Source organism: Anarrhichthys ocellatus, unplaced genomic scaffold (assembly GCF_004355925.1).
Source record: "Anarrhichthys ocellatus isolate YVR2014 unplaced genomic scaffold, GSC_Weel_1.0 scaffold11, whole genome shotgun sequence".
NCBI classification, from domain to species: domain Eukaryota; kingdom Metazoa; phylum Chordata; class Actinopteri; order Perciformes; family Anarhichadidae; genus Anarrhichthys; species Anarrhichthys ocellatus.
In genome coordinates, this window is record NW_022280041.1 from 7,964,233 (window position 1) to 7,978,122 (window position 13,890).

Sequence of the window (13,890 nt, forward strand, 5' to 3'; positions counted from 1 at the left end):
GAGAGAGAGAGAGAGAGAGAGAGAGAGAGAGAGAGAGAGAGAGAGAGGACTGCATTGCCTTTCAACATCAGCTTATTAATATGCACATTGTAAAGAAATACAGCTATGGACAACAGGAATGGAATTCAGTAAGCCTACATTGCTGCGTATCAAACAGAACATCTTCTGTGGAGCTACTCACAAAGAACTGACGTCGTTGGGGCTAATCCTTGGTACGTAGGAGGACCCGACGCAGATGATGGACTCCCTGGAGCAGCTGCATGTTGAAGGACATCGGAAAACCTTCTTCAAATGACCCGGTTGAGACAGGAAGCAGAGCGACACAGAAAACAGTGCCCAAATCTTGAGAGTTGGCGGCATCTTTCCTGCCGGGCTTGCATGTGTGAGGTTTGCTGAGAGCACAGATCGAGACAGATGGCACCTCGCGTTTACACCCTGCACCATGAAAATGCTGCACTGGCTCCCCCTGACATCAGCAAATCAGCTGCAGCTCCCCTCCGTCCACTTTAATTATTTATTAAGTCAGAGCCCCAGTCGGATAACTGTTGGTTTAAACAACCACGCGCCATACGTCGGAAAAAATAAAATAAAGTAAATGTCATTACGAGGCTGCCACAGATGAGCTGGTACGTCACACATCCTACACGTTAACATTGACAGAAGCATTTCAAACATGGCTTTTAAAAAATATTATATAGTTTGCATTTATCGACATGTAGTTTCATTAAATTATAAAATACACCGCGTGACACATTTATAGCCTTCCAAATTAAATTTCGAACGACGTCAGTTATTCACACGTGCACATTTTTGTTGCCAATTTTATGTCTGGCAGTGCTTTAGAATATGGATCTGTTCAAATCATTTAGATCATATGAAAGTCTCTTTTATGAATCCGTTTGGCTGAGACGCCAGGAAGTGATATACTGTTTCGTGAGGGACATTGTACATACAGTAAGCTGTACAGTACCCCTCCTTCATACAGAGGCGCATAACTGCAGCACCATGGACAGCGCCTCTGCTCAGCTGTGGGGCTTTTAAAACTAAATACAATGGCTGTCTGATTGGCTGCACGCATATGCAGAATGCAGCATATACAGTTTTAAAAACAATACGACAAAACAAGAAAACCCATTCAAGTAATTGCCACAATCAAATCGTCACACATTACGTTTCTACACACCAACAAAACTCAGAGACAAAACATGTGTTGGATAAAACTGGGGGGAAACAAAGACTTAATTGAGGCTTTTTCAGGCTTTTGAGCCAATGAAAACAGAATTAAAGCACAATTCCAGTTTCTGATCATATGCCAGAATATTTCATCATGTTGCCTTGATGGTAACAGCAGGTTGGTCCTCATATACCAGCCAGGTGTAATGTCCCTACTGGTACCAGTCTGATAATCCATGACCCTCTCCGTTAATCTGTGGCCCCGTTTGTGCCACTCTGGCACTACATCATCACTGAACTGTACCTGGCAGCTGCTGAAAGCCGGGAGCGAAGGGCCGTTTGTCATTCAGCAGCTTCCCTTGGGTACTTAAGACTTATGATTGAGTGTGTGGAGTGCAGATTTAAGAGAAATGTGTTCAAAGTCAGTCTATTTTGGCAAGGAGGGAGGAAGGTAAACAATCATTTGGGTTGAAGGCAACCATGAGGCTTCACATGTCTTTATTACCATTTTAAGGTGAAGAGACTTAAATGCTAATGATAAACCAACTTACTTGGGTCATGATGAGGCCTGATTTCACCATAATCTCTGCTGTTTGATTTTTTCCTGAGCTGCTTCCGTACTGGAATGCTTGACACTGACACATTGATCACACCGGTAACTGGATTGCATAAAAAAGACTGTGATGCCGTGTGCGAGTTTCTCAGCGGCAGCTCTTTTCTAATTTACACACTGCAGCAGACTTGATCAATAGAGGGGAGTTCCTTTAATATTGGCCAGCACGAAAAAGTGGGTCTGACTCTCCCGATCCCCACAGCATCGCTGCAACCTCAGCAAAAGACGGGGAAACCTATTAAACTGGTCACAGGAACTTGAGAGAGAGAAGCGCACACAGCATTTGCACAACAGCTCTGCACAGGAAGAGGCACCCAGCTTATATATCAAATATATACCGATCCACATTCAGAATCAGTCAAATCATCAACAGCTGATTATTTATTGATTCGGACTGGATCTGATGCAACAGAAGACGACAACATTGAGAAAATAGCCGTTTTTGTGAATGCCACTACTGCTTTTCAGAGTGCTGCACTGTAGCAGAGCCGTCACGGTGTTTTTCCCCCACTGTATTTTGTTAGTGGTTCAGTACAGCCATGGGAACAGTTAAAAGTGTGCTGATACAGCACCCTTATCTATCCGACTCCAGTCCCCTTTCAAAGGCTGCTGGGAGGATTGGTTCTGCTGCTGCTACACATGCAGTAACACCTGCATTTCCAATGGCTGTTAAAAAAAAACGCTACATGTGCTGACTGTATAATTTGCACAGACCTCGCAGCAACTGTGGCAGCTGGAAGCTCCAACTTTGGTCAAAACGCACAAGTGTTTGAACTACTAAAAACATGCAGCAGCATCTACTTCACATGTCCTGAGCTTTCAAATAACAATCAACCTTTTATAATCCACAGCAAGATGAAGGGGACGGGCGCAGGAAGAACTTGGGACAGTGCAGTAGCGAAATATAGATTAGTCTTCAGGCAGCGAGTCTATTTTTGTGCCTCAGGGCGCTACCTGCTCTGCTTACAAATGAACGAGATTGGAGAGCAGAGGGAATAAGAAAACTTGGTTAAAGATCGATTCCCCTGGTGAAGTTCTGACTGAAACTCAAACCCACCCTACGCTGTTTAACAGTAAACTACAGTATAACAGTTAACTACATCTCTCTTAAATTGTTAATGCTATATACATGTAGAGGTTCAGCAAACATTTCCTTTACTAAACACAGGAGTGATCTATACTTGGCGTACTTAATTGATTACATGATCCTTGCGATCGCTTCCACAGCCTGAAAGTAAATGAGCTAATCCAATACAGTGGCTTCCGATGGAGATAATGGCTGAACGGCTTTCGTATCACATTACAACACACTTCAGAGGACATGGCCCAACATATTACATCATGAGGCTATATTGTTTCACATATCGGTGAGTGGAAAAGCAGCCTAATGTATTCTTAAAATAGAACGCACATGAAGTATGCACAACGTGTCTGCCTAGCATTAGCGATGACAATTACTAATACTCCAGCATCGTTATCAAACTGCAAGACTGCTACTTTCTTGTATACTTCATCCCCATAACTGCACTGAGGCAGCTAAAGATTTAGGCTTAATTAAGAGAAATGATACACTGGAGGGAAAGGACATTTTTACATGGTTTATCCAGCATCTATTTTGAGTCCAAAAATTCACAGTTAAGTAAAGCATTTTCAACATATACAGACAACAATGCAAGTGTTTTGCGGATGCTTTGTCAGCATCGCCAGCTGTTGCTCGCTGAGCTCAAGGCTTTGACCTTATTACAATGTCTGGATTGATAATCCATCAGCAAGAGCCATTCAAAACACACACAGGCAGCAGAGTGCTCAGACTAAGTAGAAATCACTTTGTCTTTAAAAGGGTTCTCATTTCAGCTCAGTCAGTCATTCTCCTGTAGTGTCCCCCTCGCACAGTGGGACAGCTGGGGAACTACTTTTCGCAGCATTCCCCTCTTTCTTCAGGGTCTTCAGGCACTTGTCGAGCCTTTTGATGCACAGTGTCACGTCCTCCCGAGTGATGCCCACAGCTGAGGCGGCGTTCAGGTAGGGACAGGGGTATGCCTCAGAGTGGGACATAAAGCCGAGGAACCTGTGTCCGCTTACGGTCTGCTCCTTACCCAGCGGTATTACCCTAGAAACAGGTGGAAAAACAGGGACAATGTGGTAAAATACTGAATATTTCAGCATGGCAAACATTGGAATTTCAAAGTACCTGTGTTCTTAGGGTGTCTGTGTTGAATTTGTAATATGGGGAACTTTGTTACATCCATTCTTTTTAGAGCTTTTTAGCTCAATGCAACCACAATGACAGTAGTAATAGTAAACCAGAAAACCAAAACAATGAGTTGAAAGACTGCAGAGTGCAGAGCTCCATTGTGAATATTGATTATGGCAGTTATGAAGCTCAAGTTTCTATAATAGAGATAATACTTGTTCCGACTTGCTGGCATCCGATCTGGCCAGGTAACCATTGGGAGTTAGCGTGTGACTTAATGTGTCAACGAGAAAGATTTAACTTGGAAGTCAGCTGTTTGCAAAGTTAAAAGCTTGTAAATTCCTTTCGAAACTTGAATGCTTTCAAAAAACAAAAAACCCCACAAATGACAAAGTGTGAAACTCTGCAATACTGTAAAAGCGTAAATGACGCTGTAGTTTGGCAGAGTTTCCCCCACGGTCAGCACAGTTTAAACTCACTTTGAGCATGAATGTTAAAAGACAATGCATGTTATTCCGCATGCTGCTGCGATACGAGGACGAGCGATTCGAGTAAGCTCCGCACTCTGGAATTGAGAACAATGTTCACACACCCACTGAAGGAATCCGGGGAGGAAGAAAGGAAGTGTGGGGGCTGTTTGATGTTTTTTTAATGCAATTGAGCCATAAGTGCATTAAAACACAAAACAAGTCTGACATAATGGCCCAAATAAATCATTCATTTTGGGATATTTGAAATATTTAGATGGGAAAATGGAAAAAGAAAATGGCAAAAGTGTGTTGTCAGTGCTTTTGCAGGCATGAGGCAGAAGGCAACAATGAAGGATTGACAAATCCCCCCAACCCGTCCCCCACCCCCCCTCCCGCTTGGAAAAAGCCCGACCAGCGGGAGCGAGAACATGGCTGTGACTGTCTGTGTGTGTCGCCGTCCCGGTGGAGACAACACCGCTCTGTGGCTCGCAATGGAAACATGTCGTTAAGTTGTGGAGGCGGTCCCGATAGGATGGGCAGTCTAATCATCTAAAGTAGTTTCCTCTCTCCGCCAGATACAGCAGATCCATCTGGCTGATTGCTGACTGCCACTGGCCATTTTGTTTGGCAAACGCACAGCTCATCCATGCATTTCTGAGGATGCAGACAAAGCTATATTTGACGTTTGCGACGAGTGGAATCACTCCCCAACACACACACACACACACACACACACACACACACACACACACACACACACACACACACACACACACACACACACACACACACACCTCCATCCCCTCTTGTGTTCCGTCACCTCCCCATGTTTCCATTTCCAGGCCAGATTGTGGCCATGCCCTTTAAAAAGTTTTCCTACCTGGCTCCCGACACTTGCCGGGTGAACAACATGGAGCCCAGCTGAGTCACCGCCTTGTCGCTCTCGGCCTGGAGACCATCCAGGGACATGGCTGGAGGAGAGAGGAGCCACACCCAATGAGAAATGTACGGATACAGGGTCGGAAATGTAGCGTTCATGGACAGAACATACAGTGTGCAGATCTGCTGGTCTAAAGCCAGTAAATTGAGCTTACCCAGTGAAATGGGGTTATGTGGGGTGTGAAGCAATCGCTCCCCGTGTGCTGAGGCTAGACTCTTCAGCTCCTGGGCCAGGAACAAATAAATCTCCTGCAGGACATGCAGACACAGAGAAGAGGCATGGAAAGGCAGAACTAGGGGGGGAGCCGGGGCCATGAGAAACAACTATAAATAGTAGCACTATTTGCCTGACTGTGTGCGTTTCCCTCCAAGCTTCGGCACAAGCACTTCCTCGCCCTCTGTGGCCAGGACCTTCACCCACATCACACACACTCACCTCTGGGATCAATTACAAAAGGCAGGAGAGGCGCAACACATGCTTTTAATCCTGAAGGTTTAAACATCAACATGTTTAAAATATGATGACGAAGTGTGTTTAGTTCAGTGAACAACAAAACAGCTGTGTTTTTATTGGTGGAGACCAGATTCCCAAGTGAGGCATCGCACATTAAAGGATCGGCTCTCTACAACAGTGTATGTGTGTGTCTACTGCGTACTCTGCTGACTCATACCTTCCTCATTTGAAAACATCCAAGAAGGAAAATATTTGTCAAACACAAAGAGCCTTTCCATGATGTCAAGTGTCTCTAAGTGTCTCTTGTTCTCTTATAACAATGGGTGACTCGAGAGGAGGGTGCACGGCTATGACTCTGCATACAATAAGTGTGTGTGTGTGTGTGATGACTGAACCCCATTTCAACTAAAAAACACACAACTAATGGCTCTTTGCATATCTGTTAAAAAGTGGTCACATGGGGGGGGGGGGTGAGGAAAACACTCAGTTCTGCAGACACCATGGAAAACTGGTCCTGACATTAATTATGCAGAATGTGGACCAAGAGAAATCAATAAGTCTTGATGGGTTCGGCCAGAGGTATTTCCTAGATGTATATTTCTGCTACAGAGTCGGTTTCACTCAGGTCATATTTTGGGTATCGCATGCCGTCCCGTAAGTGCACCATATTTTAGGTTTACGTCCAGTTTGTAAGTACGCTTTGTATTCTTGAGGGGTTTTACGATAGAGCACGTCAGGAAACTTGATATACTCCATCTGAGGTTATTTCTGAAAATATCCTCTTCCAGCTTTTGAACATTAAAGAAGAAGAATGTATTTCTGTATCTTCCAGAGTTCTGAGCGTCAACAGAAATAAATATAGTCCAGTACATATGCAGTGCTTTTATGGCAGAGCAGTTTGGAGGCGTGAGAATGCTGCAGTGCCCACCATGTGAAGAGGGGGGGGATGCTGCATTGTGAGCGAGTCCGCTTTAAAGCAGGGAGCCACAAGGGGATGTTTTCTAAAACTTCTGGATCAATTTCATCTTCCTATAGCATACGCCTCCCTCTACAAAGCTCAGTGCTCGCTGAGCATTTACAAGTCTCGTTCCTCAGTCAGAATGCAGGGAAAGACACACACACACACAGCATGTGATCCACTGCAACTCAATACAACTTATGTAAGCTGTCTTTTTCAGTCATATTCGGACTGACATTGCCGCAGTGTTTTTATACCCCATCCATATCGTTTGTTTCATCCTGCCGCTATCACACCTGACCTGAAGTATGTGACAAACTATATCTTTGATTATAAAAAGGTCACGTGTGCGTGCGCTCACCTTTCTCTCCGACAGGAGTTTCTTGTAGCCGCTGGCTCCCAGAGTGAGAAGGGTAATGAGGACGTCGAGGGAAGGTGAAGCCGATGCTCGACCTGGACAGAGAAAGCCCAACAAGTGGCTTTGTTAAGCCGCACTAGGAACGAGACAGAGCTGGCTGTGTGCAAACAAACCGTATTAACGTTAACCTTTCAACAACAAGAAAAGAAGCTCCAGTAGCTGTTACGGTGACGCATCACATGTATGTCTCTATGGCAGACCAGGTATCAGTTTCCTGTCACTGTTCTGTCCTGTTTAAAAACATTACAAGTGAAACTGTAAAGCCATGGATGGATATCAAATCTTTGACCGAAACTGAACGTCAACAGTAACCTTTAAAATCATAATTTGACATACATACAGTACATTATAGAGTATATATCTTATACAGACAGAATGGCTTCTTGAATGGCTGCTTTGTGTGAAGACTAAATTCAACATGGATGCCTTTCAGAGAGTTTTGTTTTTTTAAGTATAAGACAGGTTTTTGTTGTACTATTCCTCAAAATAAAGTTAAATTGATGCAGGAACTAATATGTCATATTGATGCTGGGACATTTCAATCAATACCCATCTGTAATGGTGGCCGACTCTCACTAAATATGATTGAAAAGCTATGGCAGTAATAACTATCAGAAATTAATTATCATGAATTACTGGCTTCATATGCCTACATTCATCACATCTTCACTGTTGTAGAAGAAAATAATTGCAATAAAATAAAAAATAAAAATAAAGAAATAAAGAAACATGATTAAATAGACATCTACTTATCTCCTATTTGAATCAATTACCTCCTTAATTTGACTTTATGGTTAGGCCATAGTACTGCTAATGCTCACCTGGGTACATCTGGCTTATCTCCTGTATGAAGGACTCATCAAAACCTGCGATAATGGCGCCACCTACTGGAACCATGAAGTTCTTGTCCAGGCTCTGTACAAAGGCATCGATTCTTCCAACACGAGCCCCCTGATGAAAGACCGCCAAGGAAAATTAAGCAACCACCGTATGTGCCACGAATGAGTAAAGTACACGATGACAGAAAGGACGCTAACAAATCACACATTTGCTATTCAGAGCTGAGCTGCAGTTCAATTACAAGCACGAGTATTCCAGCACTTCCAAAACACAAATGAGAGAACAACCGAGGATGAGCCGTACTCACCTGTTGTATGAGGTGCATGCATTTGGACGACTGTACGCCGTAAGCGTTGTTAACTATGTGGGGAATATTATGTTTGGCACACGCAGCAGCCAGTTCCTCAAGCCTATAAGACAAGATAATTATTGACTTATCCTCACTTGCATTTATAAATCAACCACTGTGACATCTAGAAGATTTCTAAAAGGGGTAAATTAAAAACACATGTTACCTGTCGGGGACACGCGGGGCAAAGCAGGACGTTGTTGAATGAACACACAGGATGTTCTCGGCTCCGAGCTCTTCGATCTTGCGCTCAACGGCTTCCAAGTCTGTCCGCAACTCATCGCCCTCGAGTATATTCTCCACCACCACCGGCTCAAAGCCTGTAAAAAACAGTCAGCCATGCCAACAAAAAGTGCAAATATTTAGTCTGCCATCATCAGACACTTCACAAGGCATTATTTGAGAAGTATTTCGCCCACAGTTGCTATCTGCTGCCATGTTTGTGACACCAACGTGGGCTATGAACAGGATGTAAGGGCGACAGGACATCGGATGTTGACGTCATCGTCACCTGCTGTGATCATGGCTTTGAAACAGGACTTCTGGTCGATGCGAGGCCAGACGATGTAGCGCGCTTTGGGCCGTCGGTGGCGGAGAGTCAGGAAGCACAGAGTCAAGCTCATCCCTGTTGCCATGGGAACTACGAAGCAGCTCGCCACACTCCGGACACCTGTTGTCCAGAAGAAACGAAGCATTCACACACACAAGTAAAAACATGAATTTTAAAAAAGGGATAATCCACCAATTTCACACATGAAGTTCAGTTTACTCATCACCCTGCTGATACTCAGCCTGGTGATGTCATCAGAGTTATCACAGCTTGGATTCAAGACTTGAAAATGTACTGAGTTGCATTATGGGAAATGTAGGAACCCGTGTTTGTGGAGCCTCACCAACACCAGGGACTCCAAGTAAGAATATCTCTGCCAATTTTTTTTGCAATCTGTCTTTTGGGAATCCTCCAACTTTATGGAAGTGCAAGACTAAATGACTGGAGGTCATTATTATTTATTACTTATTTCTAGTCATAACACAGCTGTTCAGTGGCGAAAAAGTAACAAAATTCAAACATTACTTGGCACAGTTGTAGAATGTCCTTTACTCTGAATGATAAGATTTACACACCTGAGAGCTTTAAGATGTCCAACACCACTGAATTGGTCAGCTTGTTGAGCAGACTGGATCCTGCAGCTTTGGGCTGAACAGCAGCAATATCACCTGACCGACCGATGCCATGGATCAACCTGCATAAAACAGCTGGATGTCACAACAGAAGCCGTGAAACAAGCCTTCTTAAATTTGAGGCATCCAAATATGGTATATCGTTAAGTTAATGATTGTCAAACTTGGACCTGTAATGTCGTCTCGCCACCAGGCTGGATGCCACCCGGCCCTCCCTCTCTCCTACACCACAGTTGCTGAGGAAGTTATTGCTGTCCATCACGGCCAGCTCGCTCAGGAAGAGCTCTACGGTGCTCTCGCTCCACCCGTCCTCTGGACACTTACCCTGCAACACACACACACACAACACGATAAGTGGGTGGATCTACAGTGAATTTGAGGAACGATGAGGGCAGAGCTGTGGCCTTTACCTGCTCCAGTAAGTGTCTAATGAGCTGCTCATGGCCACGGCGCGCCTGGCTCCCCTGTCGAACGTAAGAAGTCGACACTATCTTCTCACTCAAGCTGAAGTTTTCACTGTTCATCTCTGTGAAAGAAACCGCTTCGTGTTAACATCAGTCGCCAACTCTCTCTCAAGTACTTAACTTAATTGTAAAGGGGTCACTAGATCATCAAAGATGAAGATCAGCAGGAGTTCTGACTAGCCAATGAAAACAGTTGTATAATGTCTTCTTTGAGCTTGTAGACTATTTGTAACAACACATCTTTGTTACAAACTTTGAATGATATGGGTGTTTACCAGTGGTGTATAGTAACGAAGTAGAAATACTTCGTTACTGTACTGAAGTCGTTTTTTACTTTACTATTTATATTTCTGTTGACTTTTACTTCACTACATTTTGCAAAGAAAACTGATACTTTTACTCCGATACATTTCATTTGGTGAATCAGTGGTCCTAGCTTGCAAGTTAAATCATTGGTTAATCACGTTAATGCGCAATTGCAAACAAGTGCTCTCAAAGCCGCGGTGTTTAGATTCCCAGTGATGCCCACGATGCTATATGCTATAGCTAGCGAGCGACAACACGAGCAGAATTCCACACAGGACGGGTGGGATGAGGAGAGGTGGATGGGTCAAACAAACACTGGTGTTTCCTCCAGGAGGCCGCAGTTTGTGCCATGTGTGAAACGAGAAGCCAATGTTGATTTATTTGTGACGTGACTTCCGTACTTAAGCAACGCCACTTCCGTAGATATTTTAACGCAAACCACGATCTTTTCCTCAACCTAACTAAGTAGTTTCATCGCCTAAACCTTAGTTGTTTCCTGTGAAGATGGAAGTTTATTTTGGAAAGACAGTATGCATGTATCAAGCGAAAACAGACTCATGTTGCTGGACTTTTGCAGGAAAAACGGACGAAAAATGAGGACTAACTTTTTGTAACATATCAATAAAACGGGGATGAATTTATATCATTGTATAAAGAGAGTGGCATGAGAAGATCAAGAAGTCTGTAAGTTAAATCAGCTATAATCACTCTTTTAAAGTGATTAGTGACTCGTCTAAAACATTTAAAAAAGGAATAACTTCGATAGAATCATTCTATACAATGTAGCTTCTTTACATTCTATTAGAACGTAAAGAAGCTACATTCTGATACAATGTAGCCTCTTTACATTCTAATGGAATGTAAAGAGGTTGCATTGTAATACAATGTAGCTTCTTTACATTCTAATAGAATGTAGCTTCTTTACATATAATGTAAAGAAGCTACATTGTATTAGAATTGTCTTTTGAAGATGAACAGGACATTTTTCAGGTTCAAGTCATGACTGGGTTGTTACTTTCGGTGCTGCTTTAGTATTGATCATGTTTTGATATTTGAGTCATTTTGTGGATGATCAGATGGAGTTATGATGGTAGCAGATTCAGCTTGAGCAAAACCTTTGCCTATTGTGTTCAAATCAGGCCCATAGGAGTTTACAAGGCAGGTGTCCTTTCTCAAAACACTGACCTGATGCATCAAGTGGATATTTTTTGCTGAACACAATATTATGCATTTGCCCTCTACATCCTCTAGTCGGAATGAGCATACTTATAAACGCACTGTTACAACTCCTTCATAGTGTCATATTGCTTTTCGGAGAATTATGATGATAAATTCATAGTAGATGCAAAAGTATACTTGTGTACAATATATTATGTTGAACATTGTTGCTCCTGGATGGATCACAGCCAACCCAATTATTTTCAACACAGCTCCATGTCCTTGGTCATGGTGGCCACAGCACTTAAAAGAATAAACTTCATAATTCTCAGAATTCTGACCCTTTGCTTTTTTATTAACAGCATTTACTTGTACTTTTAATACTTAAGTACATTTAATATCAGCAAATTACTTGTGATACTTAAGTACAACAAATATCAGATACTTTAAGACTTTTACTCAAGTAGTATTCTAATAGGTGACTTTCACTGGAGTAATTTTCCAGTAAGTTATCTTTACTTTTACTCAAGTATGGCTTTTGGGTACTTTATACACCACTGGTTATGGATATCTTTGCATCTGATGTTTTTATCTGTCTATTATGAGTTCCTCTTGACTTTATGAAAGTCCAATAATAAGAGCTGGAGTACGCCTCTATAATTCCTTCTATCCATGAACAGACATGTCTTCTATGACATGCCCAAATTAAATATGTCTGTAGAGTGAATGAACATGAACATTGTCGAAACCTGAAGATATTTTGGGGTAAATAATATTCTGCATTGCTGAAACAGAGCAGCAGGGAAATAAGAAAATACATTTCTACCCAGTTCATTGCAAGCCAGGACACTCCTATAAAACAGACTTACACCCATAACGTCGCATGTTTCTGCTAACGTTACCCTCATTTGGTAACCCAAGAAGAAGGAAAAAAGTAATAACTTTGGCTGTTAGCGTGGTAACAATTAGCTAACCTCCCGGGTTAGTCACCTCTTGGCAACGCGAGCAACGCTGCTAGCAGCTACTAAGCTAGCGTTTGCACGCGAGGAATGAGGCAGTTTTGGTAGACGACAGTTAACATATCTTCTTACCTCACAGCTTTCCTGTGAGACTCTCCGTGTTTCGTACCGTCAACCCGCCTCCAGACTATCAACATGCGTGAGAACCGTCAGGAGGAGGAAACAGCTTCTTCTTCTTCTTCTTCTTCTTTAGGGTTTAACGGAAGCTCGGGCGCTACTGCCATCTTCTGGAGCTAGTTAACTCCTACACTACAGTGTCCGCTTTGTCAGATGTTTTCCTAAATCCTGTTATCTGGGACAATGACCAATCATCTCATGCCATGTCCACTTCCGCCTTTCTCTTGCTGCTGTGAGCCCTAATCTTTTCATTATTCCCAATCCATTTCTCCCAGTACCCACTCTATTTTTAATTGAATGTAAATGTCTCCCCTGATCCTGCATCTCCTGTCCTTCCTCAGCAGGCCTGTAGCATGTTTTTGATTGTGTGACTTTCATTAAAACTTCTCAAGTTCATCCAATAGTTCACTGAAGCAGTTGTTATTCTGCACGAGCACAGTGGCGTTTATCCTGCCTCAACTTGTAGAGCACACATCGAATCATATGCTGAAAACGTGTATTTCTTTATTAGCCTTATTTATGTTTTATTACAGCTTCTTTACATCTATCGCCCCTCTATGGTAGCCTTCTGCCTTTGTTTTATTTTGCTTTGCCTCTGACGGGTGTATCTCAGTGCAACTTCAGTCACTACTGCATGAATGCCTGTTTTACATAAGACTGGATCATGGTCACTACGAGGATTTTAATAATTCACAATCACTAATTCCTTCCGTTCAGCCATGATTCAGCCATGATTAAAACAATTATGGCACAAAGTCACATGATCTAGGAGAGCTATTCACTGTGTGTTAATAATAATAATCATATTGTGCAGAAGGGTGAGCCAGTCAATATATAATTCATCATTTAATTTAAAATGTTATCTTTTTGATTATGTTTTAATTTTAATTTTTTTTTGGAAGTAGATGGTATTTTTGCTGCAACAAATAAATAAGCTTTCACCAAAAAAATTGTGAAGCTGATATATTGGCATTTTTTTAAAAAGTTCACCAGAAGCCAATGGCAGAAAGGAATAAATCAATAAAAATCATGCATAAAACATATTTAAATATATTTCATATAGTTTATTGAAAGACAAAAACAGAACTGTACACACATTTAATTATGTTTTATTAATTAGTTAATGTTAGAATGAATAAACAGCATTTAATTGCACTGCCACATATACACACTTGATATTGCCAAGCCTTCAGAAACACATAACACATTATGTCATACTTTCAGCTCTAAAATCAA

General features: G+C 42.3%; 2 protein-coding genes across 3 annotated transcripts in view; both read right to left on the bottom strand.

Moving 5' to 3' along the window:
* The window catches only part of lgi2a (leucine-rich repeat LGI family, member 2a), a 4,969-nt gene extending 4,377 nt beyond the window's left edge, over positions 1 to 592 (bottom strand). Inside the window, exon 1 of the mRNA XM_031851540.1 lies at positions 182 to 592. Coding sequence (XP_031707400.1) covers positions 182 to 444 — 263 coding nt within the window. The 5' untranslated portion in view covers positions 445 to 592. The remainder of the gene's footprint in view (positions 1 to 181) is intronic.
* Positions 593 to 3,371: 2,779 nt separating this feature from the next.
* On the bottom strand, positions 3,372 to 12,711 carry sepsecs (Sep (O-phosphoserine) tRNA:Sec (selenocysteine) tRNA synthase). 2 transcript variants are annotated; one of them, XM_031851541.1, is made up of 12 exons: positions 12,610 to 12,711; positions 10,001 to 10,116; positions 9,761 to 9,915; positions 9,534 to 9,652; positions 8,920 to 9,078; positions 8,575 to 8,728; positions 8,367 to 8,469; positions 8,041 to 8,170; positions 7,163 to 7,254; positions 5,545 to 5,638; positions 5,331 to 5,421; positions 3,372 to 3,896 (listed from the first exon to the last, which is right to left on the bottom strand). In XM_031851541.1, the coding sequence occupies exons 2-12, from the start codon at positions 10,112 to 10,114 to the stop codon at positions 3,650 to 3,652; spliced, it is 1,458 nt and encodes a 485-aa protein (XP_031707401.1). In that variant the 5' UTR covers positions 10,115 to 10,116; positions 12,610 to 12,711; the 3' UTR covers positions 3,372 to 3,649. The 2 variants fall into 2 exon arrangements, with proteins under 2 accessions (XP_031707401.1, XP_031707402.1); XM_031851542.1 differs by lacking the exon at positions 12,610 to 12,711 and having other exon boundaries at positions 10,001 to 10,364.
* Positions 12,712 to 13,890: the final 1,179 nt, after the last annotated feature.

Excerpts from the sequence above, each read along its gene's own strand:
- sepsecs (XM_031851541.1), bottom strand. The coding sequence starts at position 10,114 with ATGAACAGTGAAAACTTCAGCTTGAGTGAGAAGATAGTGTCGACTTCT. Across the intron at positions 8,470-8,574 it reads GCCCCGCGTGTCCCCGACAG|GCTTGAGGAACTGGCTGCTG; the intron begins GTAACATGTGTT and ends CTTGTCTTATAG. Across the intron at positions 8,171-8,366 it reads GCATGCACCTCATACAACAG|GGGGCTCGTGTTGGAAGAAT; the intron begins GTGAGTACGGCT and ends GTCTTTCATCAG.